The sequence below is a fragment of the Tasmannia lanceolata genome, unplaced genomic scaffold, assembly GCF_043159265.1.
Source record: "Tasmannia lanceolata isolate RefF3 unplaced genomic scaffold, GAP_Taslan_0.1 ptg000002l, whole genome shotgun sequence".
Classification (NCBI taxonomy): domain Eukaryota; kingdom Viridiplantae; phylum Streptophyta; class Magnoliopsida; order Canellales; family Winteraceae; genus Tasmannia; species Tasmannia lanceolata.
In genome coordinates, this window is record NW_027518679.1 from 56,814,723 (window position 1) to 56,841,846 (window position 27,124).

The following is a 27,124-nucleotide window of genomic DNA, read 5'->3' on the forward strand; positions in this document are numbered from 1 at the left end:
TCAAACCTGGATTGGGATCTGAGAAGACAGCATCTTGACAGATGAACAAAGCGGAATGATTAGACAGTTATCATGATCAAACCTAAATTGGGATCTGGGAAGACAGCATCTTGACAGATGAACGAAGTGGAATGATTAGACAGTTATCATGATCAAACCTAAATTGGGACCTGGGTAGACAGCATCTTGACAGATCAATACAGCGGAATGATTAGACAGCATCACGATCAAACCTGGATTGGGATCTGAGAAGACAGCATCTTGACAGATGAACAAAGCGGAATGATTAGACAGTTATCATGATCAAACCTAAATTGGGATCTGGGAAGACAGCATCTTGACAGATCAACACAGCGGAATGATTAGACAGCATCATGATCAAACCTGAATTGGGATCTGAGAAGACAGCATCTTGACAGATGAACGAAGCGGAATGATTAGACAGTTATCATGATCAAACCTGAATTGGGATCTGAGAAGACAGCATCTTGACAGATGAACAAAGCGGAATGATTAGACAGCATCATGATCAAACCTGAATTAAAAATTTGATTTGAAAAATGCGCTCAAGTTTTCTCAAATCCTGATTCGTTAAAACTGCTATCTCAACCGTCAATGCATGCTAGGTATCTTTTATGGTCTGACTTTCGTCAGGACATAAAAGATGCCCCTAGTAAAATTTCGCTTCCAGTTCAGGAGTCTTAACAGAACTCAAACAGATTCAAGCTTTCTTTTATGAAACTCGGGTTACAAAGATTTTGAAGGTACAAGAGACTGACTCTTGCTGAAAGGCCTACCACTTTTATGCCAATTGCAAGGGCTCCGGCCTCAAAGGCTTTCAAAATGCACAAGAGACTGATTCTGCCTGAAATACTTTCAATTTTCTGCCAGCTATCAGAACTTCAGGTTGCAATGACTTTCAACTTCCAAGCAGACTGATTCCGCTTGACACATCTTCAACCTCCTGCCTGCTGCAGGAATTTCAAATGGGCCTGAGAGCTTGCCGCGCTTCTAGACCATGTATAGGTCATTTCGCCTTCTGGAGATGCGACTTCAGTTTCTGGTACCTGCTACCCCAGCTTTTTGAAAGGATACTGGACCAAACAGGTCATTTTGGGACACACCTGACTCGACTGAGTACATGACTTTGACTTGACAAAAAATGACCTTGACGACTGCTTGACAAAGGACTTTTGGTGAATACACGACCGAGTTACAAGACTGACTTTCAGGAAAGACTGAATCTGCTTCTCAATTTGATAATTGTTTTAAGATGGTACAGCTTACCACTCTTGGAACTCTTTGAATACCGTGCTTTAAGGTGATTACGCCTCTTTCTGGTATTTAGTCATGGTTATTATACCCTTTGGATTGCTCGGTTTTAACCCCTAGCTTAGAGGAATATCAAAGGAAGCCTTGCCGGCACTTTTCAGACCTTGAAGTGATGCCGATACAGGTATGACGTCTTGCTAGCTTCTGAAATTTAGTCCTTTACGAGAAGTCACTGCCATGACCAGACTGCCTTTTGGGTTTTCAATCTGGCGGACCGCTTGCCTTAATTTTTGCCTGGACTGCCTGCCCTTGCAGGTTTTCCATCCAGCAGGCTCTGCACCCTGATTTTTTGCCTAAGCCGCCCCTTCGGGTTTTCAACTTAGCGGGCGAATGACCCTAACTTTTGCCTAGACCGCCCTCTCGGGTTTTCAGTCTAGCGGGTCTAAGACTCCATTATTCTTTTCTTTTCTTTTTCTGTTTTGCCACAAACTTTTGCCTTATCACACCAGGAGGACTTCTAGGTGGGTTAGGGTTTGAAAGAATTGGATTAGGATGTTTGCATTGACTGGACCGAATCTGGACCCTTCCAGATAGCCTACGTACCTCCAAAGAGTGAGGATCAGGTCCGCGTAGTTCGCCCCTTGGGGACTTTGGGTAGAGATTGCTTTGATTTAAGTCTCTTTCTTTTCTTTTCTTTTTTCGAAAGCTTTGAAAGATTTGACCGAACCCGAGTTTGTCAGGTTGCCTACGTACCCTGTGGAAAGGGATCAGGTCATGGCGTAGTTCAGGCCTGCATCTTTTATGACGCAAGTCATAAAAGATGCCCCTGGTTTGAGGGTGACAAAGAAATTTTGATTTTACTTATTGGCTCAAAGGGTTTGCAAACGGTATTTGACTTTTCCCTTCTTTTTTTTTTTTTTGAATGGGATTTTTGGATTTGAAGCTCAGATCGACCAAGGACGGCCTCCTGGTGTCTTAGGCATAATACTTTTTAAGTTGATCAAGGTTTGTGGGTTCTGTTAGTTTTTCACCATTTTGATCAAGGAGTCTGACGGCTTTTCCAGGCAAGACTTCATCGACAATGTAAGGACCTGACCAGTTTGGCCTGAACTTTCCTCGGGGATCATAGACCGGTGCCCTGTAGGATTTCAAAACGAGGTCACCCTTCTGGAGATCTCTGATCTTCACCTTCTTGTTAAAAGCTTTCTCAATTCGACGCTGATATCCCTGGACATGATACAGAGCTCTGAGCCTCTTCTCATCAATCATCTGCAACTCCTGATACCGGGCCCTTGCCCACTCTGATTCTGGCAAATCAGCTTCCATCATTACCCTCAACGAAGGAATTCTCAGCTCAACTGGTAGGACTGCTTCCATCCCATACACTAATGAATATGGCGTAGCTCCCGTAGAGGCCCTGATCGACGTTCTATAAGCCCACAAAGCATATGGTAGCTTATTTGACCATTCCTTGTACGTTTCTGTCATCTTGCTGATGATGGCTTTGATGTTCTTGTTTGCGGCTTCGACGGCACCATTTGTCTGAGGCCTGTATGGTGAGGACTTGTGATGCTTGATCTTGAACTCCTCACAGAGGTGTACCACTTCTTTCTTGAAGTGCGATCCATTGTCTGAGATCAGCTCATGCGGCACCCCGTATCTGCAGATGATGTTCGTTCGAATGAATTTGGCGACTGAGGCTGAAGTCAGCGAAGCGAAGGATGCGGCTTCGATCCACTTAGTGAAGTAATCGATGGCTACCAGGATGTACTCATGCCCGCTTGAAGATTTCGGAAACACCTTTCCAATAATATCGATTCCCCAGACTGAAAACGGCCACGGCGAAGTCAGAGAATGTAACTCAGAAGGCGGCACGTGAATGAGGTTCGCATAAACCTGACATTTATGACACTTCTTCACGAAGGCAAAGCAGTCAGCTTCCATGGTTGGCCAGTAGTACCCAAGTCTCAGGATCTTTCTTGACAGCATCTTCCCGTTCATGTGAGGCCCACAGACTCCTTCATGCGTCTGCTCTATGAGATTAGCTGCTCGATCTTCATCTACACAAAGAAGCTGGATTCCATCAAACGACCTCCTGAAGAGCTCATTGCCGCAGATAATGAAGTTAGCCGCCAACTTCTGGAGAGACCTCCGTTCTTTTCCTGATGCTTCAGGGGGGTGCCCTTGGCCTAAAATGAGATTCTTTATATCAATGTACCAGGGCTTTCCATCTGGACATCGGGCTGCTATCTCTATAGCGTTCACATGCGCTGGAGCCCATTGTAACCGCACTGCCAGAGGCTGAACTTCCATTGATGCAGAGATATCCAACATTGAGGCTAGTGTAGTCAAAGCGTCCGCGAAATGATTTCTCGTCCTCGACAGATGAGTAAATGTAACATTCTTGAACCTCCTGACCAGGGAATCCAGGTGCGTGTGATACGGGATCAATCTATCCTCCTTTGTTTTCCATTGACCATTGATCTGACAAATGATCAAGATCGAGTCCCCGAAAACATCTATCTCTTGAATATGCAGAGCCAAGGCTGCTTCGAGACCAGCAATGCAAGCCTCATACTCGGCCTCATTGTTGGTACACTTGAACTGCAATTTGATGGACACGGGGATGTACTCTTTCTTCGGAGATATCAACACTGCCCCAACTCCTTGACCTCGGTTGTTCACAGCACCATCAAAATACATCAACCATCTGGTGCTTTGGACCTCCTCTTCTACAGCCATGATCTCTTCATCAGGAAAATCTGCCGTCAGAACGGCATTCTCATCTATAGGCGCATCAGCCAACTGCTCAGCTATCACACGCCCTTTAACTGATTTCTGGGTCACATAGGCAATATCAAATTCAGACAATAGCAGCAACCATCTGGATGTTCGCCCGGTGAGAGCGGGCTTCTCGAACAAGTACTTCAACGGATCCATCCGTGAGAGTAAGAGAACCTTGTTTGATAACAGGTAATGCCTAAGCCTCTGAGTTGCCCAAACTAGTGCCAGACAAGTCTTTTCCAAGATAGAATATTTGATTTCGTATTCCAGCATCTTCTTGCTGATGTAGTAGATAGGCTTTTCTTTCTTCGACTCAGGGTCTTGCTGGGCTAACATGCAACCCATAGCTGTGTCGGTGACAGATAGGTACAGCAACAGTGGCTGGCCCGGAATAACTGGCGACAAGACAGGAGGCAAAGTTAGACACTGCTTGACTTTCTCAAATGCTTCCTGACACTCATCATTCCACTTCTTCGGAGAATTTTTCTTTAGCAGCTTGAAGATGGGTTCACACGTCATTGTCAACTGATTTATGAACCTTCTTAGGTACTGAACCTTTCCCAGGAAACTACGGATCTGCCTCTCGGTCCTCGGCGGCTCCATCTCTTGGATTGCTTTGATCTTTTGAGGATCTACCTCGATCCCTCTTTCGCTGACCATGAATCCCAATAACTTCCCTGAAGTGACCCCAAATACACACTTGCTCGGGTTCAAGCGAAGCTTATACTTCCGGATCCTTTCGAAAAACTTCCTCAGGACTACGGCGTGCTCTGGTCGAGTCTTGGATTTAACGATCATGTCATCGACGTAAACCTCGACCTCTTTGTGAATCATGTCATGCAATAAGGTGGTAGCCGCCCTCTGATAGGTTGCCCCTGCATTCTTCAGCCCAAACGGCATCACTTTGTAGCAATATGTTCCCCATGGAGTGGTGAACGCAGTTTTTATCATGTCCTCAGGGGCCATCTTGATCTGATTATATCCGGAAAACCCATCCATAAAGGATAACAAAGCATGACCAGCTGTATTATCCACCAGGAGATCGATGCTCGGCAAAGGAAAGTCATCCTTGGGACTCGCCTTGTTCAAATCTCTGAAATCCACGCACATTCTGACTTTTCCGTCCTTCTTGGGCACCGGTACTATGTTAGCCAGCCATTCTGGATATTCAACCACTTGAATGAAGCCCGCATCTAACAGCTTCTTGACTTCATCATGGACTTTCAACTCCCATTCTGGTTTTAATTTTCGAAGTTTTTGCTTTTTCGGCTTGGCGCCTGGGATTAAGGGAAGACGATGCTGGACTATGTCTTCGCTTAATCCTGGCATGTCATCATAGGACCAAGCAAAAACTTCTTCGTACTCTTTAAGCAAAGTGATTAATTCTTCACGCTCCTCCGGGGATAACGTTTTGCCAATCCGTATTTCCCGAATTAAGGTTTCATCACCTATGTTGACGATTTCAATTTCTTCTTCAAGTGGTTTAGCCCGACGCTGCTCCTCCCGAGTAATCATGTGTTTGATCTCAGGGGGAGTTTCGTCGACATCCTCGTAAGAGGGGGAGTCTTGATCATTGTTATTAGTTTTATCAATTTGAGAAGCAGAAACAGAGACAGGAAGATACTGAAACGAGTCCTTTATTTCATTCATAGAATCAAAGTTTACATCATTGATCAACTGGCCCACAGCAGGCTTTACAGTATGCTCAAAAAGAAAGTTTGCATCGTCAACTGAAATGCTGACACTTGACTCAACTGGACCATGTATGGACTTTGTAGTATATTCCATAACAGACTCATCTTCATAGGCAACATCTATACCGGAGGACTCGCCACCCACACCAGGAATGTCTAAGCTTTCTAAGGTACCTGCATCCAAAGAATTGTTAGAAATAGCAGACTTTATATTTGACTCGGAAACAGACACATACTCAGAAACTTGAGACTCTTTTGGAGGAACATGACCACACTGAAGAACTAATTGAGGAATGACCTGAGAAGTCCAGTTATCAAGGGGTACCTCAGCTGGGGTAATTCGGCCCTTCGGATTCAGGAAGCGTGCATCTTTTCCGATCATAGCAATGACCGGTGCCTCAACCTCGAAGAGGGAGTCCAGAAGCTGCGACTCTAAGTTCTTAGCCCAATCAGATTCCTGCTTTTCGACGGCTACAATCTGTCCATGGAAGTACTCGTCTGGCAATTCGTCAGCGGAGAAGATTTCAAAACCTGGTAACTCTTTCCCAGACTCATCAAACCACGGCTCGGGAAAACCATAGAACGGGCGATCGGCTCCTTCTTTCCTGTACTTACCATTCATCAACAGACTGAACGGTCCCATAGGCAGCTCTAGGCCCCGACGACGCAGCTCTGCCCACTTCAGCATGTACTGCTTTCTTTCCCTGATCTCTTTCTTGGTGGGTTCATATCCTAACCCAAACAAATTGTTTGCGACCTTCAGCTCCGGCCACTCAGTTAAACCTTGCAGACTTCTCCCCAGACCAGTTCCAGGAATATACCCATATTTGCGCATTATTCGGGCTACCTGCGCATTTGCACTGGACATAAACAGAATTTCTTCGCTCATAGCCTCTTCCATAGTAATGGTCGAGACTTCAAGCGAAAACCCAGTCAGACTGACATCTATGGTGCTTGAACCGATCTGCTCTTGGGATATCTGTCCAACCTCTGGTTCTGGATCCCCTCGAACTGTGACAATTCTGTTATCCTTGATGAACTTGAGCTTCTGATGGACAGTGGAAGGAACCACTCCGACTTTGTGAAGCCAAGGTCGGCCGAGAAGGAGAAAGAATGAGGTCTTGATATCTAGAACTTGGAATTCTATGTCAAACATTTCACCTCCGATCTCAATTTCGGTGACCAAGGTTCCGATGACGTCCCTTCTGGTCCCATCATAAGCCAATATCCCCTGCTCCGACGGAACATAATCATTCGGCCCAAACCCCAAGGCGGTAGCGGTGCTCAAAGGACATACATTCAGAGCTGACCCGTTGTCAACCAAAACCTCTGGTACCTTCTTCTTATTGCACACGACGGTGATTCTGAGGGATTTTGTATGATTCTTACCTTCCGGAGTCAGATCTTCATCCGAAAAGGACACGATCATAGCTGATCTGGCCATAGATACGAGCCCAACCAGCTCACCAGGGGTTATATCCACAGACACCTGCGCTGTATTCAATTCACGAAGTATAACCTGCCGGTGCTTAGGGGATGACATTAACAGACCCCAGATAGAAACATTAGCTTGGGTCTTTCTAAGCTGCTTCAACAGAATGTCCTCATCTTCCTCAGGACTCAACCTCTGATTCTGATTCTCAACAGCTCTGGCAATCTCAGCGGGATTCTCTGCTCTCAACTCAGGGGGCTTAAAGAAACGTCCACCACGGGTAACATGGCGAACCTCATCACACGGATCGTTCAACAGCAGCAAGTCCTCGTCCTCAAGCTTAAGGACATATGGGACTTTGCTTTTCTCCTCCTCCCCCTCGAATCTGAGGACATAAGGACATCCAGAGGATTCCCCAACTTCTTGCGCAGAGGACAAGACATAAGGCTCTTCGCGCTTTAATTCTTCATCATCGGATTCCCATCGTAAGATATACGGCTCATCAGAGATAACGGCGCATATACGAGAATGGTCCAGGACAACCTCTTCAGTGAGAATAGCGTAGACATTTGGAGGAGGCATAGTATGCGTCGGCAATGGATTCCTGGTGACATTGGGAAGAGCTTCCACCACAATTTCTTTTGCCTCGATCTTATCCTGGATCCTATGCCTTAGTGCCAAACATCTGTCAGTCAAATGCCCAACACTCTGGTGATATTCGCAGTACTGATCTTTTCTCCAGTATTTCGGGAGAGGATTGGGAACTTCCCGGGGTTCTAGTAGAGTGATCTTCTTGTCTCTCAACAGCTTTTTGAGAGCTACAGACAGGGAATAAGGTAAAGGAGTGAACTCTCTGGGCTCATTTCTTTCCGGACGAACTCCTCCGGGACCTTCTCTCCTAACTGGACGAGCAGTATTCACGTTGTTAACTTCCTTCGGAGGCGCCATAGGCCTTTTTCCCTCTCTGACATCTGAAGTGGAGGCCCTAGTTCTCAGGCCGCCCTTAGCCAGTATGTCCTCGATTCTTGTCCCGGTCTTGATCAGGTGATCGAAGTCATTGAAGTACTGGATTGACATATGAGGAAAGTAAAAGGGGGAAAGATTCTTGACGGCAATCTTGATAAGATCGTCATCCGGTAACTTGTGGGTCATTTGTGCTGCCTTTCTCCTCCATCGTCGAATGAAGGAAGTAAATGTCTCATTAGGTCCCTGCTTCAGCGATTTCAGATCCCTTTTTGTCACGTCAATCCCCTCTTCCATGGAGAATTGCTGAACAAATTTGTTAGCTACACCTTCAAGAGTCCTGCTTTCTTCTGGTTTCAGATGCAAGAACCACTTCTTCGCTGTCCCAGTCAAAGTTCTAGGGAACACCAAAGCAATCTGCTCTGGGGATAAACCGTGCTGCTGCAACAGAGGAATGACTGACTTGAGATGGCTACGAGGGCACCCCATTCCGTCGTATTTGTCAAAGTCTGGCATTTTGAACTTGGGCGGAAGTACGACCCCTGGAGCTATCATGAACTCAGACATATCCAAATTTTTGGGACCTTGGCACTTCATGGTTTCCATATCCCGAGTCAGCTTCTCAATTTGGTCAGCCAATTCCTGTGCTTTATCAGGATTTCCCAGGTTAGGAAGACAGTTCTCTGCTGCGTACTGGCCCTCATCAAAGTCTTCGATTTCAGGCAATACAGCTGGCCTGGGAGAAACAAGAGGAACAGAAGGTATAACTGAAGGCTGCTGATTGGCCGGGTCTTTAGAGGTAGACAGACGATCATTTTTCAGGAGGGCTATATCATCCTTCATGGTACTCAGCTGAAGAAGAATAGCCTTCATCATCTCATTCGTATCAGGACTGTTGTTACCGGTCCCTTCCATTGATTCAGATGCAAGTGAAATGGGTGAAAGAATTTCTGGACGACCCAGGAGAAGCGGCGCAGGAGAAGTAAAGGATTCTGGGGAAAGAGAAAGTCTATTCAGCCTGGAATTTGAAGACTGACGGGACCAGGCCGATTTTGACTTGGCTTTCTTAGGAGCGATGATGTCCCGCTAAGACTCCTGAATGGAAGTTAATAAGTTAGATTGCACATTTGATAATTGAGATGGAACACTTCACGTAAATTCAAGACGAGAAAAATAGAAAAGAACACATTTTCATTGATCACAAATCAAACTGTAGTTACGATTGATAAAACATGTCACTTTTAATTACAAGTAGATGGAACAAAATGAGTATAATGAAACTTGAAATTAAAATGACAATTGTATGAAAATGGTCTTCAATGCTCCATGATCCGAGCTCTCTTTCCCGCAGGCTCTTCTGGTAACTCCTTTCGATGGACTTTAGATGATAGAGCAAATCTCCTAGCGGTAACCTTGTTTCCCCAAGCAGCTACAATAGACTTTATGAGATCGGGAGTAAGCTTTTCGCAAGGAGGAGGGGTTACAAATCCGGGAGGACATGGACTTCCCGTGATCTGGTAAAGCAGACGAGTGGGAGCATAAAAGGTTGACTTTTCCAAACCCATAAGATACACAAATGGGTGTGGGCAGGTGCTAGTGATAACATGTAAGCATGAATGACTCACCCAGTGAAATTGATCCTTCTCCACGTGTTGCAACCAATTACGCCACTCATCAATGGATTGGGGTTTATTGGCCATTGGTTGCCACGAAAGATGATCCTTGAGGGTGTACTGAAGGGAACTCTGTGGCCGAAGGATGGTGAGTTTTTCACAGAGCCATAAATAAAGTAACTTGACGCACCCATGGAAATTATCCTTCACCTCTTGCCGGGCGATAAGATCTAGCCCAGAGAAGGTTTCTGCTAGCATGAGTGGGACAGGATTCCTTCCTTCACTAATTTGATCGACCACACTCAGTAAGGTCACAGGGGCAATACTGGAGTCTTCACGGACAATGTGACGTGCAAGGACACCAAAGATTAAGGCACTGCGTCGACAATTTTGAAAACGGGAATCGATAGGGTCAACGTTTTTAGAAAAACGCTCAATGAGGTCATCGAATTGCACGTACGTGTCTTTGAAATAGGGCATAGCATCAACAGTTTGGTTCTCAAAAAGCTTACAGAAAAGGGAACGAGGAGACGCTATACTCGAAGGTTGGATCCAGAGTCCCTCAGGTGGGAGTTCTAATAGGGCGCACCAATCCTCGAATATAGGACAGATTTCAAAGGGACCAAATTGAAAAACATGAAGAATAGGATCCCAGAGTCTTGCAGCTGCTTGAAGAAATTGCCAATTCACACCGGATGCGCTCAAATTATTAAACGTGCTGATGAACCTGTCGGCCGTACTCCACTGTGCACGCTCGCGCGGGAGAGCTCGAATTGACTCACTTATCCAAACCCTCATCACTTTGTTCGACATGATTTAACCTAATCACAGATAGGATAAGATCAGAAGAGAGTGAAGATAACCCTGAATAACGAAATAATAGGGATAAATTTGACCGATCATATGGGAAGGATACAACTGGCGACACTGATTTTGTTCATCAATAATCATAGACTTTCGAATAGATCAGAAAGGTAGACCACGGCCACAAAATGACAGAAGTAGGTCATAGACTGGATCTCAAATCTGATGATGGACATTGACAACTGTATGATCAAGAGGATCGATAATGATAGATCATGGTCATAGAGACAGCGGACAAGCCATCAACCATATCTAAGACAGAGCATGCAAGTAGCGAAAATCTAACCCAATGAGTAATATCCACACACAACACGGATCTATGACACATGAATAGACCATGGCTATGAGAGTGACGAGTATAGACCACTAACCAGGTGACTCTGAAAGAATGTACATATGATTGATTGAACCAGGAATCCCTCACTGGAAAAGAGGGTTCTGATCTAACCAATCGACAAAACGGGACATACCAAAGAGATTTGTACAATCTGAAGACAAAACGACAGATATAGTCTCAACAAAGGTAAAAGAAATACTATCGACTGCATCGAAGGAGTGCAATAGGATGGATCAGACCTGGAACACCTATTGTAAAAAGGTGGCCTGATCTGAACGACCGACTCGACACATAGGGTATGCACAAGAAGATGGCAAAACTATACATCGACTCAGCGAATAATACATGTACAAAGGAACAAGACCACCGTACACTCAGGAGACAAAACATAGACCATGATCAGGACCAAGACCAGGGAAAATGATTAACCATTTTGAAGACTGAGGAATGAAACTATGTAGCTGATAGTTAGACCAGAAAATTCTATTGATAGACTGACCCTGGTCTAACAGGTTAGCACAAAGACCGATCAGGAAAATAAGGAATCAAGGACTGGACCATGACCATGAAAGGCGGTGAACAAAACCGTCGGCCAGACCCAAACTGAAAGAAGGAATAGGCTTTACCTGATGTAATGGATCAGAACAACTCAAACACATGAACCCAACACACCGGGGTGACCGTATGATAAGAGATCACAGGGTAAATCACGATCTAGCTGACAACCGAGCAAGAGTAAGGGTCATCGATCAGGTCTGAAGGAATGCACGACTGCGACAGATACAGAAACCTAATCTAGGAGACAGGTCCTAATCTGAGAATAAATATAACACATACACGTACATATATACATACATATCCTAACCAGGGGCACCAGCCCTACCCTGATCTAGCGGAGCCAAGATAATCTTGACTCAAAAGTGCTTGTGAGTGTACTAGAAAACGCGGCGGGTAACCACGGTGTGACTTACCCTTCTACACTACATGGGTAGGCTGACTTCTATCCTAGGCTCACATATGCTGGTCGCACATGTTCGTCCTATATGAGTACATATATATAGTGTCCTAGCAAGGGTTCCCTAATTTTGGTTCTAAAGGGAGCAACTAATATATACATACATAATATAATGAAATAAAAGTAAGGCCCAGGCATCTCTGCAGGGTACTATGCTTATGACCATACCCTTGATGTATAACGCCAGCACACCCAGCATTATACAAAGTATGTTCATTGCTCATCGGCTGCTGTAGAACACCAGCACACCCAGTGTCTACGGCTGCAGCTCCGGCGCATAGCTCGGAAATAGATACAACGGTTCCCAACTGGTACGCGTCATATCTATTCCCTGAGGCCAATAATGAAAATAATGAAAGAAATAAAGAATATGACAATGTATGATGTGCAGTGTGTGAATCCCTTGTTTTAGTTACGCACCTACTTGGTGCCCCTGGATTTCTAACGATAAAGTTCTCATTTAACTTGATTTTGACCCAAATTTCTTCAAAATTAATTAAAATGGCATTTTTACAGAGTTAGGCAATGTTTCAAAAGATCCCCAGCATAGTCGCCAATCTGTGGACCCCCGATCCGGGACGGGCGTGGAGGGACGTGCCCCCGCGCGAGTCTCTAGATCGTCCACGTGAAGGAGAGCCCCACCAAGGAACTCTCGAAAGAGTGCCCCTCACAGCATGAGCGGCGATGTAAAGTGAGATACCTCTCGATTCGGGGACTAGCCCGGATTCGAGACGCACCTTAAGCAAAGAAAGAGTCGCCATCCAAGGAAGTGGGCCCTGGATCCCATGCTGTGCTCTGTTGCAACAGATAACCAGAGATATAAAATAGGGTTCGTGCCTGATGACGAATGGGGAAGGGATTAGGCGCCCCCAATTCGCCCAAGTGCTAGCACCTGGTCTCTTATGCCATTTATTATTAATTTTGAAGAGTTTTGGGAGAAAATCATGCGAAATGGGAACGAATATCCCCGAGATAACGTCTAGCTAATCATGCACGTCTCGGAGATGAATAAGAAACACACATAAAAGAAGTGAAAGAAGTGTCACCTAAAATATCTAGGTTATGAGTGACATGCCTGATTGGTGTCTAAGTTCTGGTGGGCAAACACATGCATGCTACAGCTAAAGGTATAGGATCTGTACATAAAAATAAGAAAACACAGCAAAACACACAACACAACACGACTCGACACATGACCCGACACGACAAGCCCTAGACTCTAATGCAATACTTGACTCGGACCAGGATGGCCATCCATCCTAGCTGCACTACGTATCCCGGCCTCGGGAAGAATCAGAGCCAACGTAGTTCGGTGCCCTATTCTAAACTACGATGCCTAAAACTCTAGGACCGCTATCCTAGACTCGATCCACTAGACTCGACTGATGTTTAAAGCTTTTTGTGCGATTGCTTAAATTCAAGTGGATTGTAATTTTTAGGACTCTATATGCCCTAACTAATGCAAGTTGATTAGCCTTAAGCTAATGCAGGTGAGCCCTATATCCTATGTGTATCTAGGCTGTGCATTCTAAGGAAAACCATGGGTTGACTATATGCTTCCTAGTCTAGCCATCGGTTCGACTAAATGTCTAACCGATCGACTTGAGGCCTCCTAACTCTAGGGACACTCACACGACAGGACACACCATATCAATACAAATCAGGACCGACTCCTAACTCTAAAACACCCCCAAACGCCTAGGACTGACTCCTAACTCTATGGGAGGATCTTTTGAAAATTGTTGATAAAGTTATTTTGAAGAATTTTTGTAGTTTTGGAAGGTTTTGAAGTTGTGAAAGTTATGAAGTTGTGGGAAATATTTGCAAAATGGTGACTGCACTCAGGGTGCCAGCAGCACGCCTGAGCTGCCTACGTACCCCTCAGCTAGGGATCAAGCCATCCGTAGTTCGGACGGAAATGTGAGAAATAATGGTAAAGTGGTATAAAAAAGAGTGACTGAACTCAGGGTGCCAGCAGCACGCCTGAGCTGCCTACGTACCCCTCAGCTAGGGATCAAGCCATCCGTAGTTCGGACCTGATTTTCCTAGTAACTTGAGATTTTTGGGATTTTTGATTTTTAGATGTTTTTTGAACCTTTAAGTATTTTGAAATGTTTTTTTGTTGGAATTTTTGACACGAGAGGACACAACCCTATCATCATAAGGGTACGACAGACCCCTGATATCCCGCAAAGGTTGGACAGCATCCTATGCTTTGCGGGGGTACGAACATGAAAACCACTCGGCAAGGGTTGGACATCATCCTATACCTTGCAAGAGCGGGTAAAGATCACGACTTAATGAGAGGATGGGCAGAATCCTAACCCCTACGATGACAGGACTGACTCCTGAAAGACTGAAGGACTAACTCGTATGCTGAAGACGGACTCTGGAAGATGAAAAGGCGGAATCCCAAACTTTATGAAGGGATAGGACAGAATCCTAAACTCTACAAGGGTAGGGCCGACTCCCAAACCCTAGGACGGTGGGACAGACCCCTAAACTCTCTACGACTGACTCTATAGAGGAAGAAATCGCTCAACCTGCGAAAACTCTAAGGCGGGAAGGGAAGGGGTTGGCTCAAGAAGTATTCCGTCATAGCCTGATCCCTATGGAAATATGATAATAAAGGGGAACCAGAAAACAAAAGGGACACCGAACTCTATAAGGATCCTAGAAGTGGGAAGAGACAAGAAATGGGGTCCAATTATGAATGAAACTGCGGGACTCATACGATACATATTCTCAAAAGAGACAGAATAGGACAAAATGCCGACCCCATAGACGTCCCCACGATGATATCAACTGTTGGGTAGGGATGAACTATTAGAGGTTTGATCCTATACACAAAGGGCGCTCGAATTGCCACTCCTAACGAGCTAGATTGAACATCTCCAACATCTGCTTATTTATTCGACCTATTAGGAATTTTTCATTTAATGGACATTACTTCCCCCTTGATTGGCTGAAAAGAGGATTGAATAGCACCTAGCACATGCAAATACAAGAATAGAAGCATCTTTTACTAGACCTACCCCTCTTGACTAAAGTCAATATGCTGGGAGTTCAACTAACAAGCAAATGAAATTGGGTTAGCTGGCATGCAAACAAGATTGAGCACATATTTAAGATAACTTGCTCTAACATTAATCCACGGAGCTCTCGTAGCCCTCACGAGACATTCAAATCTCATTCAAACACGGGAGATACATTTCTTAGGATAAATCACCTCAACATGTATTTGAGTAAACCTCTACTTTTCATGCATTGGCCAACTTAGCACGGTTCTCATTTCCAAACTGAAGAACACACGGAATCTCAAACCCCATCTATAATGATTTCTGTCACAGATACCAAAACTTTTAACAGACCAAAGGAATTAATCAGAAGACAAAAATCATGAACCTTTTACATTCTTAGGGTGATAACCAATAGGAAAACCCAAGATGAGATCGAACGATGCATCCTTAGGGTAATAACCTAATAGGAAAACCCAAGATGAGATCGAACGATAGGGGTACAGATATACCATGCTTTTTAAGACCAGAAATACTCCAGGAGTTAAAACAAGGTTAGCAATGTTCAGGTAAATTGAATTTCCACGATAATCAAACCACCCACATTATAAACAACTAGTAAAAGAAAGAGAGTAGCAATTACCTCAGATTGAAGATGGTCGGCACGGCTCGAATGATTTGCTGGAGTCGGTTGCGCTTGGGATTCGACAGATCGAAGCTTGGGGATGGCGAAAACGAAAAAGGGATCAGCTTGGGTTCTCAAGTGAGGATGAGGTGGTTTTGGGCATGGCAATGGTGGTGCTAATCGGCAGCGATGGGGAGGCCGCGGATGGGGAGGCCGCGGGTCGAGGGTGGGGCTCGAGTCCACCTCCGCAATTTCTTTCCCTCACTCTGATTTTTCTAACAAAAAATAAAATAAAATAAAACAAAATCGAGAAAACCCTCCTCTTCTCTCCTTCAACTCTCTCTCTCTCACTCTCTCTCTCTCTCTCACTCTCTCTCTCTCTCTCTCTCTTTTCCTTTTTATTTTTTAAAAAAAAAAAATGCCGAAAACAGAGAGGGAGGTAGCGGTGGTGGAGGGGAGGATCGGCCGATGGGGGAGGCACGGCGGTGGAGCTCGAGCTCTCTCCCTCCCTCTCTCTCTCTCTCTCTCTTTCTCTCCCTTTCTTTCTCTCTCTCTCTCCTGTTAAATAAAACGAAAAGAAAAGGAGGTGGGATGGGTTTTCGAAATGGGTAGAGATGGGGGGGAGGATTTGGGTTTAATGAGGGTTGGGAGAAACCACGAGGTGGGGGAGAGGATTTCGGCGGGTTTCGGTGGCTGGAGGAGGTGAAAGGGGGTCGGCGATGGAGTTGCAGGTGGTGGGGAACGGTGGCCGAGGGTGGAGGTAAGGAGATGATGGGCGGCTGTGTTGGGGGAGGAGGGTGGTTTGGGTGGCAGAGGAGGTGGAAGAAGGTGGATGGATGGGCGGCGGCGTTGGGTTTGAAGAGGGTAATGGTCCGGTGGTGGCTTTTTTGGGTTTTTTTTTTTTTTGAAATGGGTTTCAGTTTTGTTGGGGTGTAGAGAAAGGGGATTTCGGTTTTGGGTTTGGAGGGAGGTGAGGATGGAGATGGAGGGGATTTTCGAAGGGTTTGGAGGTGGTGGTGCTGGAGGTGGAGGATGGTGGAGGTGGGTGGAGGGCAAATGGGTGGGTTGCGGTGGAGGTGGAGTTGCAGAGGTGGCGGTTTGGGGTGGTTTATGGTGGTGGTAATGTTGCAGAGGTGGCGGTTTGGGGTGGTTTATGGTGGTGGTGGTTGTGGGGGAGGCTCGGCCGGAGATGGCTATGGTGGAGGAGGAGATGGTGGAGGTTGCGGGCTTGCCGGATTCCGGCAAGCTTGCCGGAGAAGAAGGTGGCGGCTGTGGGGGGTTTGGGCAGGATGGGTTTTTGGTAGTGGTGGTTGGCTAGGGTTTTGCCGGATTTTGACCGGAGGAAGAGGAAGGTGATGGTGGCAGAGCTCCTCCCTCTGTTCTTGATTTTTTTTTTTGGGTTTTGGGTGGGTTTTGATGGTGGCTCAGATTTGCAGAGATGGAGGTTGTGGCTGCGGAAGTGGAGGTAGAAAGGAATGGAAGAGGAAGAGGAAGATGGGGAGGTTGCAGGCTTGCCGGATTCCGGCAAGCTCGCCGGAGAAGAAGGTGGTGGCTGTGGTTTGCTTTTTTTCTTTGTTTTTTTTTTTTTGAAAATGGATGAGCTCCTCTCCCTCCCTCATGCAAGAACTCCCCTTTGTTTTATACTTAGGGTTGAATCCCTAACTCTAATCCTAACCCTCTATGTGGCATCTTCCTCTTCTTGGGTGATCTCCACCCTTGATCTCCTCCATTGCCTTTACAAACCCTAGAAAATCTCTTCCTCACCTCATCCTACCCACACATTTTCTTTGATTGATCCTATGGCTTGGAATTATTGCTTCTCAAGCAAGCAATGTGAACATCCAAGAATACCCTTAAGGATGGGTTGATTTCCTCTTTGCCCAAGCCCCTATTTTGAAGAGTGATATACTTGCCCCCCCCCCTTTTTGCTCTAGACAACCCCATCTAGTGTATTTTAACTACTCTTATCCTTACAGGGGGGTGGCTCGGGTAGAAACAGGGGGCGGAATAAAAATCTTTTTTTTTTTCTTTTTTTTTTATTTGCCTATGGTAAGCCAGTATTGGCACACCCATGCCCTGCTAATTCATACTCCCTTTTATATTTCTTTAAACTACGCCCGGCTCGAGCTCGAGACACGGGTTGGGGTGCGACCTGGGTTGATTCGTGAAATTCGGGTTGAGATTTCCAACTGCCAATCGGGTTAGGCTCAGATTAATTCCATTCATTTTCCGCCTGACCTCGGGATTTCATTCGGATACACGGGTTTAGGGCGCTGTCAAAATGGGGTGTCTACAGTTGGCTGTTGCATGAGAGAGCAGCCACATAGGCTCAGTTTTTGTCTTATTCATTCAATTCATATGAGGTGGCTGCTCTCTCATGCAACAACCGGCCCGTGAAATATTTTTCCTTCCCAAATTTTTCATGTAACTCCTCCACCCCAAAGAGGGCCTTAGCTCTCTCCATCATGTTTTAATATTTGCACAAACTCAGCCTATCTTTTCTTTTCTAATGGGCTTCAGATAGTTTTTTGGGGTTTGCAAGACGAGTTAGTGCACTTATCAAAACATGGTACTGCAAATATCAGTAGTCTCTTACAATTATTTTATTATTTATTAAGTCTACTGATATTGGCACTACCATGTTTTGATAGTTGCACTAACTCAACATGTCTTATTATTTAAACAGATGTCAAAGGTTATTATTACCGTTCCCAAAAAGCTCTCAAAAGTCACATAAAAAATGAAATGACAAGCTGAATTTGTGGATATATTAAAAGAGGGTAGTTAAAAATAATTAGCCTTAATTAAGTCCCCAACTCTCTGGAAAATTTCTGGTGACGATGACGATAAAATATTCCTCCCATCTGAGGTTGGACGGGTCGTTTTATTCCACATAAACGATGGGTTTATTACAGCCGTTGGATATGTTTATCCTTTCAGGTGAAAGTAGTTGCAGAGGTAAGTGTAAGATGCAGGAAGATTAATAATATAATTTCTCAAAACAAGCGAAAAGCGTGAGAGAGAAAGGCAAGGTCCCCACAGATAGAGTAAAGAGAGAGAAGAACGAAACCTTTGTGTAACACAGAAATGGAAAAAAATATTCGACGTGTGGAATCGTGTGACACGGAGAGAGAGAGAGATATATATAGATAGAGAGGTTGATTGATTGATTGAGAGAATCTTTTCAAGTTCGGCCAATGGTTTGAGACTCCACGTCATCCCTCTTGACCCTTTTCCTTTATTTTTTTCCTGTAATGGAAAGAGGAGTTTTTTTATTGGGTGTAAGTCTGTGCAGTCCAATATTTTTTAAAAAGCAATGTCGATCGGCTAAATTATATGTGGGAGAGATAGGAACATTCCGAGGAATTGATTGTTTTGGGTGCAACTAGGGCCGGGCGGGTCGGGTTTTCCAAAACCCTACGTTACCCGAGATTTATCTTGGTTCGGGTCGGGTCTAATTTTTTACAAGGAAAACCTGAGATTCCTAAGCCTGACCCTACCCAAGATAGTTTCTCGGGTCGGATTTTCATTTTTTAGCGTAGGATAGTGACTAATTGTAAAGATTGTACAAAAAAAAAACCTTCACACAAAAAATTTCTAAATTATGTCATCAAGTGTATAACTTTAAGGATATTATATTTTCACATAACAAACATGATCACCTCAATCAAAACAATTGTATCAATATATTGGAAAATAATTTTCTATGTTAGTCAAGAGATATTTAAAAAAAGTCACAATGCACCCATATGAGTCCGGTCGGGTTTCATAGTTTAGTATTTTTCAAAAAGTATGTACGGCTTAAACCATAGGATGATCCAAACAGTTGGCTTACTACATAGGAAGATTCAAACCGACCATTTGATGGGCCACAAACATAAATCAGTTGTAACCCAAAAATATTTCGACAAGAAGACCCTCTCCACATTGAAGGGCAAGGATCTATTAAAATAATTTTCTTGGGCACAACCTATTTATTTTCTATGGTGTAAGCCCTATCTTTTGCAAAATACTGGGCTAGAGGTTTTTTATAGTATGAGCCTTTATAGCAGTCTAGTGTTTTTTTCAAAAAATATTGTACAGTCATGATGATTCAAACTGTTCATTTGATGGGCGAGATCCATTTGGTTGCCGGAATATTTTTGGTTCTTGGGATTTTTGTGGACAAAAAACTTCCTGGGAGATTGGTAGGAAAAAAAACTTTCTGGAAGTATCCTGGCAAAATAAAAATCCCATGTTTGGTTAACAGGACTACGGTGGGAATTTTCTTTGTTTGATTGCTTGAACTGTTGGGAGGAAAAATAATAATTCTTCAGCAAGCTTATTTTTGGTTCCCGGGAGTATTTTTTTTCCTTCCTAGGATTTCGTGCAGGGTTATTTTGGTTCCTGGGAAAATTTTGGGCCCACCAACCAAACGTGGGTTTCCTGCGGAAATTCCACAAAAGTCCCAAGAATCAAAAAAAATTCAGACAACCAAAAGTAGCAGCATATTATGGAAACCTTAAAAATAGATCGGAGGGCTAGGAAATATGTTTTTGGGCACAACCTATTTCTGTATGGACGGTTTAGAACTTTAGATCATCATATAGTGTGGGTCGTACTTTACCTTTTGAACAATACTAGAGTATACGGGCTTACGCTATTAAGAAACTCTACTGGACTATATGTACTTGCACCGTATAGAAACTCATGGACTTGCACCGTATAAAAACTCTTTATTAATGGAAGAAGAAGGGGTGTGGATATTAAAAGAAGTGGGGAGGGAAAAAGATGGTGAATGCTTGACTGACCCGCCTAACAAGGAGGAACCACGTGACGCGGTCTGTAATCTAATGGTGATGGCGAAGATCGCGATGTGCCACTACCAAATTTACGTGTCGAGATTTGATTCGTCGCGTGGGTACGGAACTGTACGGACGATGTTGACGTTTTAATTTTCTCGTACGTTGGTGGGTCTCAGAGTGGGGGTTACTCTTTAACAGTTGTCTGAAATTTTAGACTTTTTACTGTACCGTTAAAACAAAATCACTTTACCGAAACTAGAAGAAAAAGATGGATGCTCTTTTCATTACTACCTCTTTTCTTTCCTTTTTCTGGTGTTGGCGAAAGAGAGAGGAGAATAAGGAAAAGGGTTTGTTCGGTTCTTTGCTTTTTTTCCTTCTTTTATATATTTTCTGTTTCATTTGATCTTCAGATTGAATGTTGTCTTAGATCTGTGTTTATCTAGGTCATCTGGGTTTTCTTTTCTTACCAAATTTGATCTGGGTTTTCTTTTCTTACCAAATTTGATGTTTTTTTTTTTTTCTAAGGTAGGAAGAAGAAGAGATGGTGAGGGGAAAAACTCAGATGAGAAGGATTGAGAATGCAACGAGTAGACAAGTGACTTTCTCGAAACGTAGAAATGGTCTTCTTAAGAAGGCTTTTGAGCTCTCAGTTCTATGTGATGCTGAGGTTGGTCTCATCGTTTTTTCTCCAAGAGGGAAGCTTTATGAATTTTCTAATTCCAGGTAAGTTTGAACCTTTATGAATTTTCGACCTCCTTTTTTCTATCAGTAGAAAAATAGAACTCTTGGAGTTGCATTGGTTTCTGGTTTCCAGCAAAAAATTTTTGTGTTTTTTTTTTGTTTTTTGTTTCCTTTTGTATTGGTCCTTATAGCTTGGACTTTTCTCGAGCCAAGGAGAAAACCTTTTTTTTTTCTTTTTCTTTTGTGTGTTTTAAAGCTGAATTTCTCATTGAATTGTCACCCTCTCTTTCTTTTTAAATGGAAGACTGTAGTATCTGAGCCATTTCAAAAAAAAAGAGACTCTAGTATCTGATCTTTACCCAACAGTTTCTGTGGATTTCTCAACAAAACCTAAATTGGAATGCGAGAAAGCTGATCTCTATTTGATTCTGATCTAAATCTAAGAACAAGAGTACTAAGAGCACTGTTGCTCTCTTTCTTTGTCAGACAAAAGAACCATTTTCTTCTTCTTCTTCTTCTGTACTGGTGCAACCTTTTTTGTGATCTGATTGGCGAAAAAAATGATATCATCTTGAAATCTGATGCTTCTAGTAGACGTTTCTCTCCTTAAAATTAGGGTTTAGTAGATGTTTCTATCCTTAAAAATAGGGTTTCCTATTCGTTTTCTAATCCTTCTTTCCATGGCGAGTTTGAGATTTTAGGCATCATCCAGCATATGGGTTTTGTCTTTTGTTGTGCCTCTATTGAATCTTCTTTTGGTGAAGGCTTGATAAGCTCCCATATGGGTGTTTTCACTTCTATTATTTTTTTGCAATAGAAGCAGTGACACATGTACTTTTATGGAAACCATCTATAGAAACCTCCAAATTGTCGGCAAAACATGAAAGTAGTGTATCTAATAGGAATGCACAGTTTCCATATTTATTATGATCACACAGATACTCTTTTTGGACAAAAGAGTACTCATTGAGGAACTCTCAAGGTTCCGATACCTTTGAAAGATTTGTTATTACTGGTTTCAATTTTTCTTCTTCTATCCAAGCTGGCTTGAACCCTAAACCAATATCAGTTTTCAAATGATATTGTTTCAGTTAATATCCAAAAGCTACAAAACTTCTCAGTCGTTTGAAACAATCTTTGCTAGGGTTTGTTTCACATTTAGGGTTTTATCTCTTTGCTAGGTTTAGTTTTTCTTTCTTGATTAAAACAATCTCGAGAATGATAGTTCAACCATACATTAATACAAACGGATCATCTCTAGCTTTAGATTAAGACTAACCACAGTGAGAATTGTAGAATTTTTTGCTTACAAACCCTTATCTCTATTTAGTTAGTATGGACTGGATTAGAGTCAGAACCCAATATAATAAAAAAATGATCGCTCTTGTGGTCGTCACGATGATTTTGTGGTCTCTCGCCTCCCCTTAGTCTAAGCCATGAAACTCATTTGGTGTTTGGAGCTCCCCATCGTTTCCATTGGTACAAAGGAAGCTTCCTTTCTCCCAAGTTTCCATTTGTCTTTAAAACTTTCTCCTATATTTTTTTTCTTACTGTCCTCAAGTTCCCATTTTTCTTCCCTAGTTTTCTATGATGGCTATTGAACTTTCCATTTTTCTTCCCTTGTTTTGGACAATTCAGTCATGAGGATTGAGTTATACTAACTGGAAACCTGTCTACTTAAATTTAAAAAACGTGAAGGTTCAAAAGTAGCATAAGTAAAGCATTTACTAATGTAAATGTATCTTCTTAAATTTATTTTCTAAGCTTCATTTTTAAATAAATCTCGAATAGTGTCGACTATCTTGGATACCTGTCATTGATGTCCTTAGATCCTCATGTCCCTAAAATTTGGGTTGAAACTAAGAGGCTTTCTATACTATATATTCGATCGGCCCTATGATTTGATGGATATAGTTTTTATCCTTTTCTTGCCGAGGGAAAAAGTTAGTATGTGATGATGCAACAACATAAGAATGAAATTTTTTTTCGTTCTGAGATATTTGTAACATGAGGATGTCTTAAGATAAAGATGCGATTTGCTAAATTAGACAGCCCATTTGGGAAGTTGTTCTTGTCTCTATTTATCCTACACTTGATTGGGATTTGCTTCACTATTTGATCTGCAAAGTTCATTCACAAAAATATATCTAGGTAGTTTCTCTTTATTTTCTTAATTTTCTACCGTTTGTTAACACTCCAAAGTGTGTCATTCCTAGAGTAGAAGCAGTACCATGAGGATTTCTTCTTGATGCTTTATTGAATAGGTTTGTTTGAATTCTACATGGTAGAATCTTCATGTTGTACATCAGTACTTACAATTTCCATCTAATATGATAAGATCTTATCTCATCCTCCTTTCGAAACTTAAATTGCAATACTATCGTTGAGGATTTGTCAAAATGAACACTCCTTCCAAATATGGGCCTTTATAACTCTATTCTTTGGCATACTATTGTTTTCCACCTCTTGTGAAATCTTGCTCACATATGCAACTTGCTATGTAATTGATTAATATCCTTCTTGATCTCAAAGGATCATATATCATTATTTGTTTAGCTAGACTGTTAAGGTTAGCCCAGCACATGTGTTCCTTAGAAGGTATATGCGAATTTTAGAGATACTAATTTTGTTGACTACCATTTTGCTTCCTTTCTCTTAAAAGATAATCATGCCAACTAAGTATTTTAGTTTAGGTTTTCGTTCCTATGTTACTTGTATTTAAAAAGTTTTCACTATTGTGGGCTTTCGATTATTCTTGGTTGACTATCCGTCAAGATCTCTTGATTCGTACATAAATTAATATAGGTCACCTCCTAAGATTAAAGCTATGTGGAGCATTACGAAAATTAAAAAGAATTATACGTTATCATAAGACTGGGCATGAGATCTTAATTTTTTTTTTCCCATTCTTGCTCTCCGTCATGGTCGACACAATGTTCACTACCAGATTTTCATCACATGTCCTCTCACTTGCGATTACATCGCCGATCATCCTCTATTCATACCGTAATAGTTTTTCTTTTTTTTTGCCAGATTTCATACAGTAATGTTCAACATGCATGGCATTCCTATGTAACCCGATCATACCAACTATTTACTCTTGAAAGAAACATAAATATCATGGGATTAGGTCTGGCCAATCGAGATCACATTGGTTTGACTCTCCTTCACGATCCGCTATGACTGAGTGAGTTATTTGTCAATCTTTTCGTTGCCATGTCCATTAAGCTATGACTACTACCAAGTAAACAAATCGAATCGAGTTCAACAATTGCATGACTTCTATGTATGCCTACCAAGTTCCTTGTGTTGTATATTGATATAGATTTTGCCAATGACCTTATGTCGGATCTCCAGAATCACCTGGTGCCCTTTGAATACCTCGTTCAAGATCAGATTCGTGTCAGGAAAGACCAAGGTTTACCTATATCTCAGGTTGGCTATTTTGGTATTTCTACTCCATCTAGCGTTTTCATCTCCATAATGTTTTACATGTTTCTAGCTCTCCAAAATTTACATTGTGAGCATCAAATATATTCCAATAATGAAGTCTCTTTCGAAGATCTCCCTGATATGTGTTATTAAAAATAAAAAACAGTGATCCTCCTCCTTTGTGGCACAATTAGAGCTAACATCTACTGTCTCTTAACGCATAGGTTCTTTAATAAATAGCCGACTGCACACTTATTAATGAATGAGTTCTTTTGGTCACATGGCATCAATTCCTAAGATACACTTCTCCATGTGTTATTAGGCATTTTCTTCATCACTTTTTAGAATTCCATTTTGGAGAATATAGAAGCCGTCTTCTGCTCTTGCCAGCCTGACTTCCTTTTGTTTTGTATTCTTGTCATTCTTTCAATCCTTTTCACTTCTAATTCTTCTACTTCTGATTATTGTTATTTTGTTCATTTTGTTAATGAGTTTAGTAAGTTGGTGTGGCTTTACCAACTTTCCAACAAATCTGATGTGGTTTGTGTCTTTATTCATTTTAAGCTTATTTTTTAAAAATTATTTGATTGTGTTGGCCCCAATTGCATGGATCGATATTAGTGTTCTGATCATAAGAGAAAGGTAACGGAGCTTTGAAGATACATGGCCAAAGGGCACTTGTACAACTCCACCAAAACACAATGTGTAACACCAAAATAAAAACACTCTTATATATCTCAAAACAACTTACAAGAAATCTCTACACTTCTTCTCCCTTGATCCTTAACCCTTGAAGCTTCTCTCTAAGCTTTTCTTTGAAGCTTTTTAAGCTTACAATCTCTACAACAATGACTCCATACTTATAGACTCAAATACATTAACCACATAGTTGTAGTTCCCATGTGTCATTTAGGTATTCTAAGTATCTACATAGGAACTCACCATTTGACTCTTTGATAATTTAGATAGACTTTAAGAACTCTTGGAAACACAAAAGACTTTATATTTTCCACACACAATAACTAACTAGAAGACTACAAAGTCTTTCCACAAAACAAAGAATATTAATTTTCATTCACAATTTCCAACAGATTGAAAGATTAAATTTTTATAGATTGATTTGGGTGGGAGAGGGGGGTTGTGTACCCAACCTGAAGTTCATACATGGCTTGACTCGTTACATGGGTGACAACCTGAAGTTGGTGAGTCCAACAAGAAGGGATTTTGAGAAGTAGTAGTCGTGTCCTTTTGTCATCTAGAATATACTTGTAATTCATTTTTCTCGTGCTTGGCATTGCCCGCATTCCTCTATTTCCTCATGTCTTTGAATCCATAACTGAAATCCCACTAGGCAACCCAAGAGGGGGGTGAATTGGGTGTCTTTATAAAACTTTGCCTTTTAAAAAACTATTCCTAAAATCACCCTAGTTTTATCTTTTCTTAATTAAGTTCAAATAGTTGAGTTTAAAACAATTATTACCAATTAATACAAACTCAAAAGCCTTGTTGATTATTTACTTAATTAAGCGGATTGGTAGCCAAATTAGCAAGGTAAAGATGTTTAAGTTTAATGTCGATGCTAATTACTCTCACATTACAAATATGAAAATGCAAGAGCAACCACAAATGAGAGAGTGAGAGAGAGATAAGTACCAAAGAAGAGACACGAAGATTTATAGTGGTTCGGTCTTAAACCAAAGACCTACTCCACTCTTCTCAAGTTTGTCTCCTTGTGGATTCCACTAGTCTTCTTCCAAGGAACTTAAATACGGCGTTCCTTCCGCCAAATACAATCCGAGCGTCCAAGCTCCAAGGGTGTTAAATACGACGTCCTTTGTTGCCAAATACAATGAAGAGAAGAAGTAACAAGCTCTCTTGCCTCTTTGTAGGCGAATACAATGTAAAGCTCACAATACACTCTCAAAGATGATTACAAGTAATGCCTAATCCAATCTCAAAAGAATTCCTTAAGATTAAAGTACAAGTGAGATGGAGAGAGATTTTACCCAAAAATAATGGCCAAATGATTTTCAAGGGTTTCTTAGAGTTGGAACATGTTCATCATCAAGTTTTGAACCCATACAATACGTATATATAGAGTCCGAACATTATATGACCGTTTGGGAGTCTCCAACAGCTTGTACGGAGGCACCCACGAAGGCTCCGTAGCGACCGTTACTCATTTTTTTTATTTTGGGACAGGTTGCTCCACGGAGCTCCGTGGGATTCCATGGAGCTCCGTGGGATTCTACGGAGTTCCGTACCTGGTTTCCAGATTTCAGCTCTTATGTTCGAAAATTCATATCTCCTTCGTTTCTCGTCGGATTTCGACGTTTTTATACTCTACGGATATGAGAAAAATAAGAGTTATCTGTTAAAAATATTTTCAAAAATATTTGAAAATGTTTTAAGTAAGTTTTGATAGAATTTAGTTGCTGGTCCAGGTTGGCCTTCGAAACTCGGTTTTTGTTCAAATGTGATGGAATGGCATATGGGTCCCAACATGTTGGTACACCACCATGGCCATTCACTTATCCATTTAAGTCCTACTTTAAGCTTGTTGGTCTCTTTGAAAAATATATTTTTAGGGGTTTTAAGATGTGCCTTGACT

General features: G+C 42.3%; 2 protein-coding genes and 1 long non-coding RNA gene across 7 annotated transcripts in view; 2 read left to right on the forward strand and 1 right to left on the reverse strand.

The window, feature by feature from the left end:
* Nucleotides 1-5,683: 5,683 nt before the first annotated feature.
* LOC143880412 (uncharacterized) lies at nt 5,684-15,911 on the reverse strand. 2 transcript variants are annotated; one of them, XM_077383411.1, is made up of 3 exons: nt 15,635-15,911; nt 6,076-9,240; nt 5,684-5,924 (listed from the first exon to the last, which is right to left on the reverse strand). In XM_077383411.1, exons 2-3 carry the CDS (start codon nt 9,058-9,060, stop codon nt 5,916-5,918), a joined length of 2,994 nt encoding a protein of 997 aa, XP_077239526.1. In that variant the 5' UTR covers nt 9,061-9,240; nt 15,635-15,911; the 3' UTR covers nt 5,684-5,915. The 2 variants fall into 2 exon arrangements, with proteins under 2 accessions (XP_077239526.1, XP_077239518.1); XM_077383403.1 differs by having other exon boundaries at nt 6,049-9,240.
* A 4,701-nt stretch (nt 15,912-20,612) lies between these two features.
* Nucleotides 20,613-27,124, forward strand: part of LOC143880425 (MADS-box protein SOC1-like) — a 76,689-nt gene continuing 70,177 nt past the window's right edge. For 2 of the 4 annotated variants that reach the window (XM_077383429.1, XM_077383438.1), the window contains exons 1-2: nt 20,614-20,747; nt 20,930-21,123. In XM_077383429.1, coding sequence (XP_077239544.1) covers nt 20,673-20,747; nt 20,930-21,123 — 269 coding nt within the window. In that variant the 5' untranslated portion in view covers nt 20,614-20,672. Of the gene's footprint in view, nt 20,748-20,925; nt 21,124-27,124 lie in introns of all 4 variants that reach the window. The other 2 variants (XM_077383447.1, XM_077383455.1) reach the window with 2 other exon arrangements.
* LOC143880446 (uncharacterized) overlaps nt 24,117-27,124 on the forward strand; it is a 50,315-nt gene continuing 47,307 nt past the window's right edge. The window contains exons 1-2 of the long non-coding RNA XR_013251701.1: nt 24,117-24,268; nt 24,439-24,516. This is a non-coding gene — a long non-coding RNA (uncharacterized LOC143880446). The remainder of the gene's footprint in view (nt 24,269-24,438; nt 24,517-27,124) is intronic.

Excerpts from the sequence above, each read along its gene's own strand:
- LOC143880412 (XM_077383403.1), bottom strand. The coding sequence starts at position 9,060 with ATGGAAGGGACCGGTAACAACAGTCCTGATACGAATGAGATGATGAAG.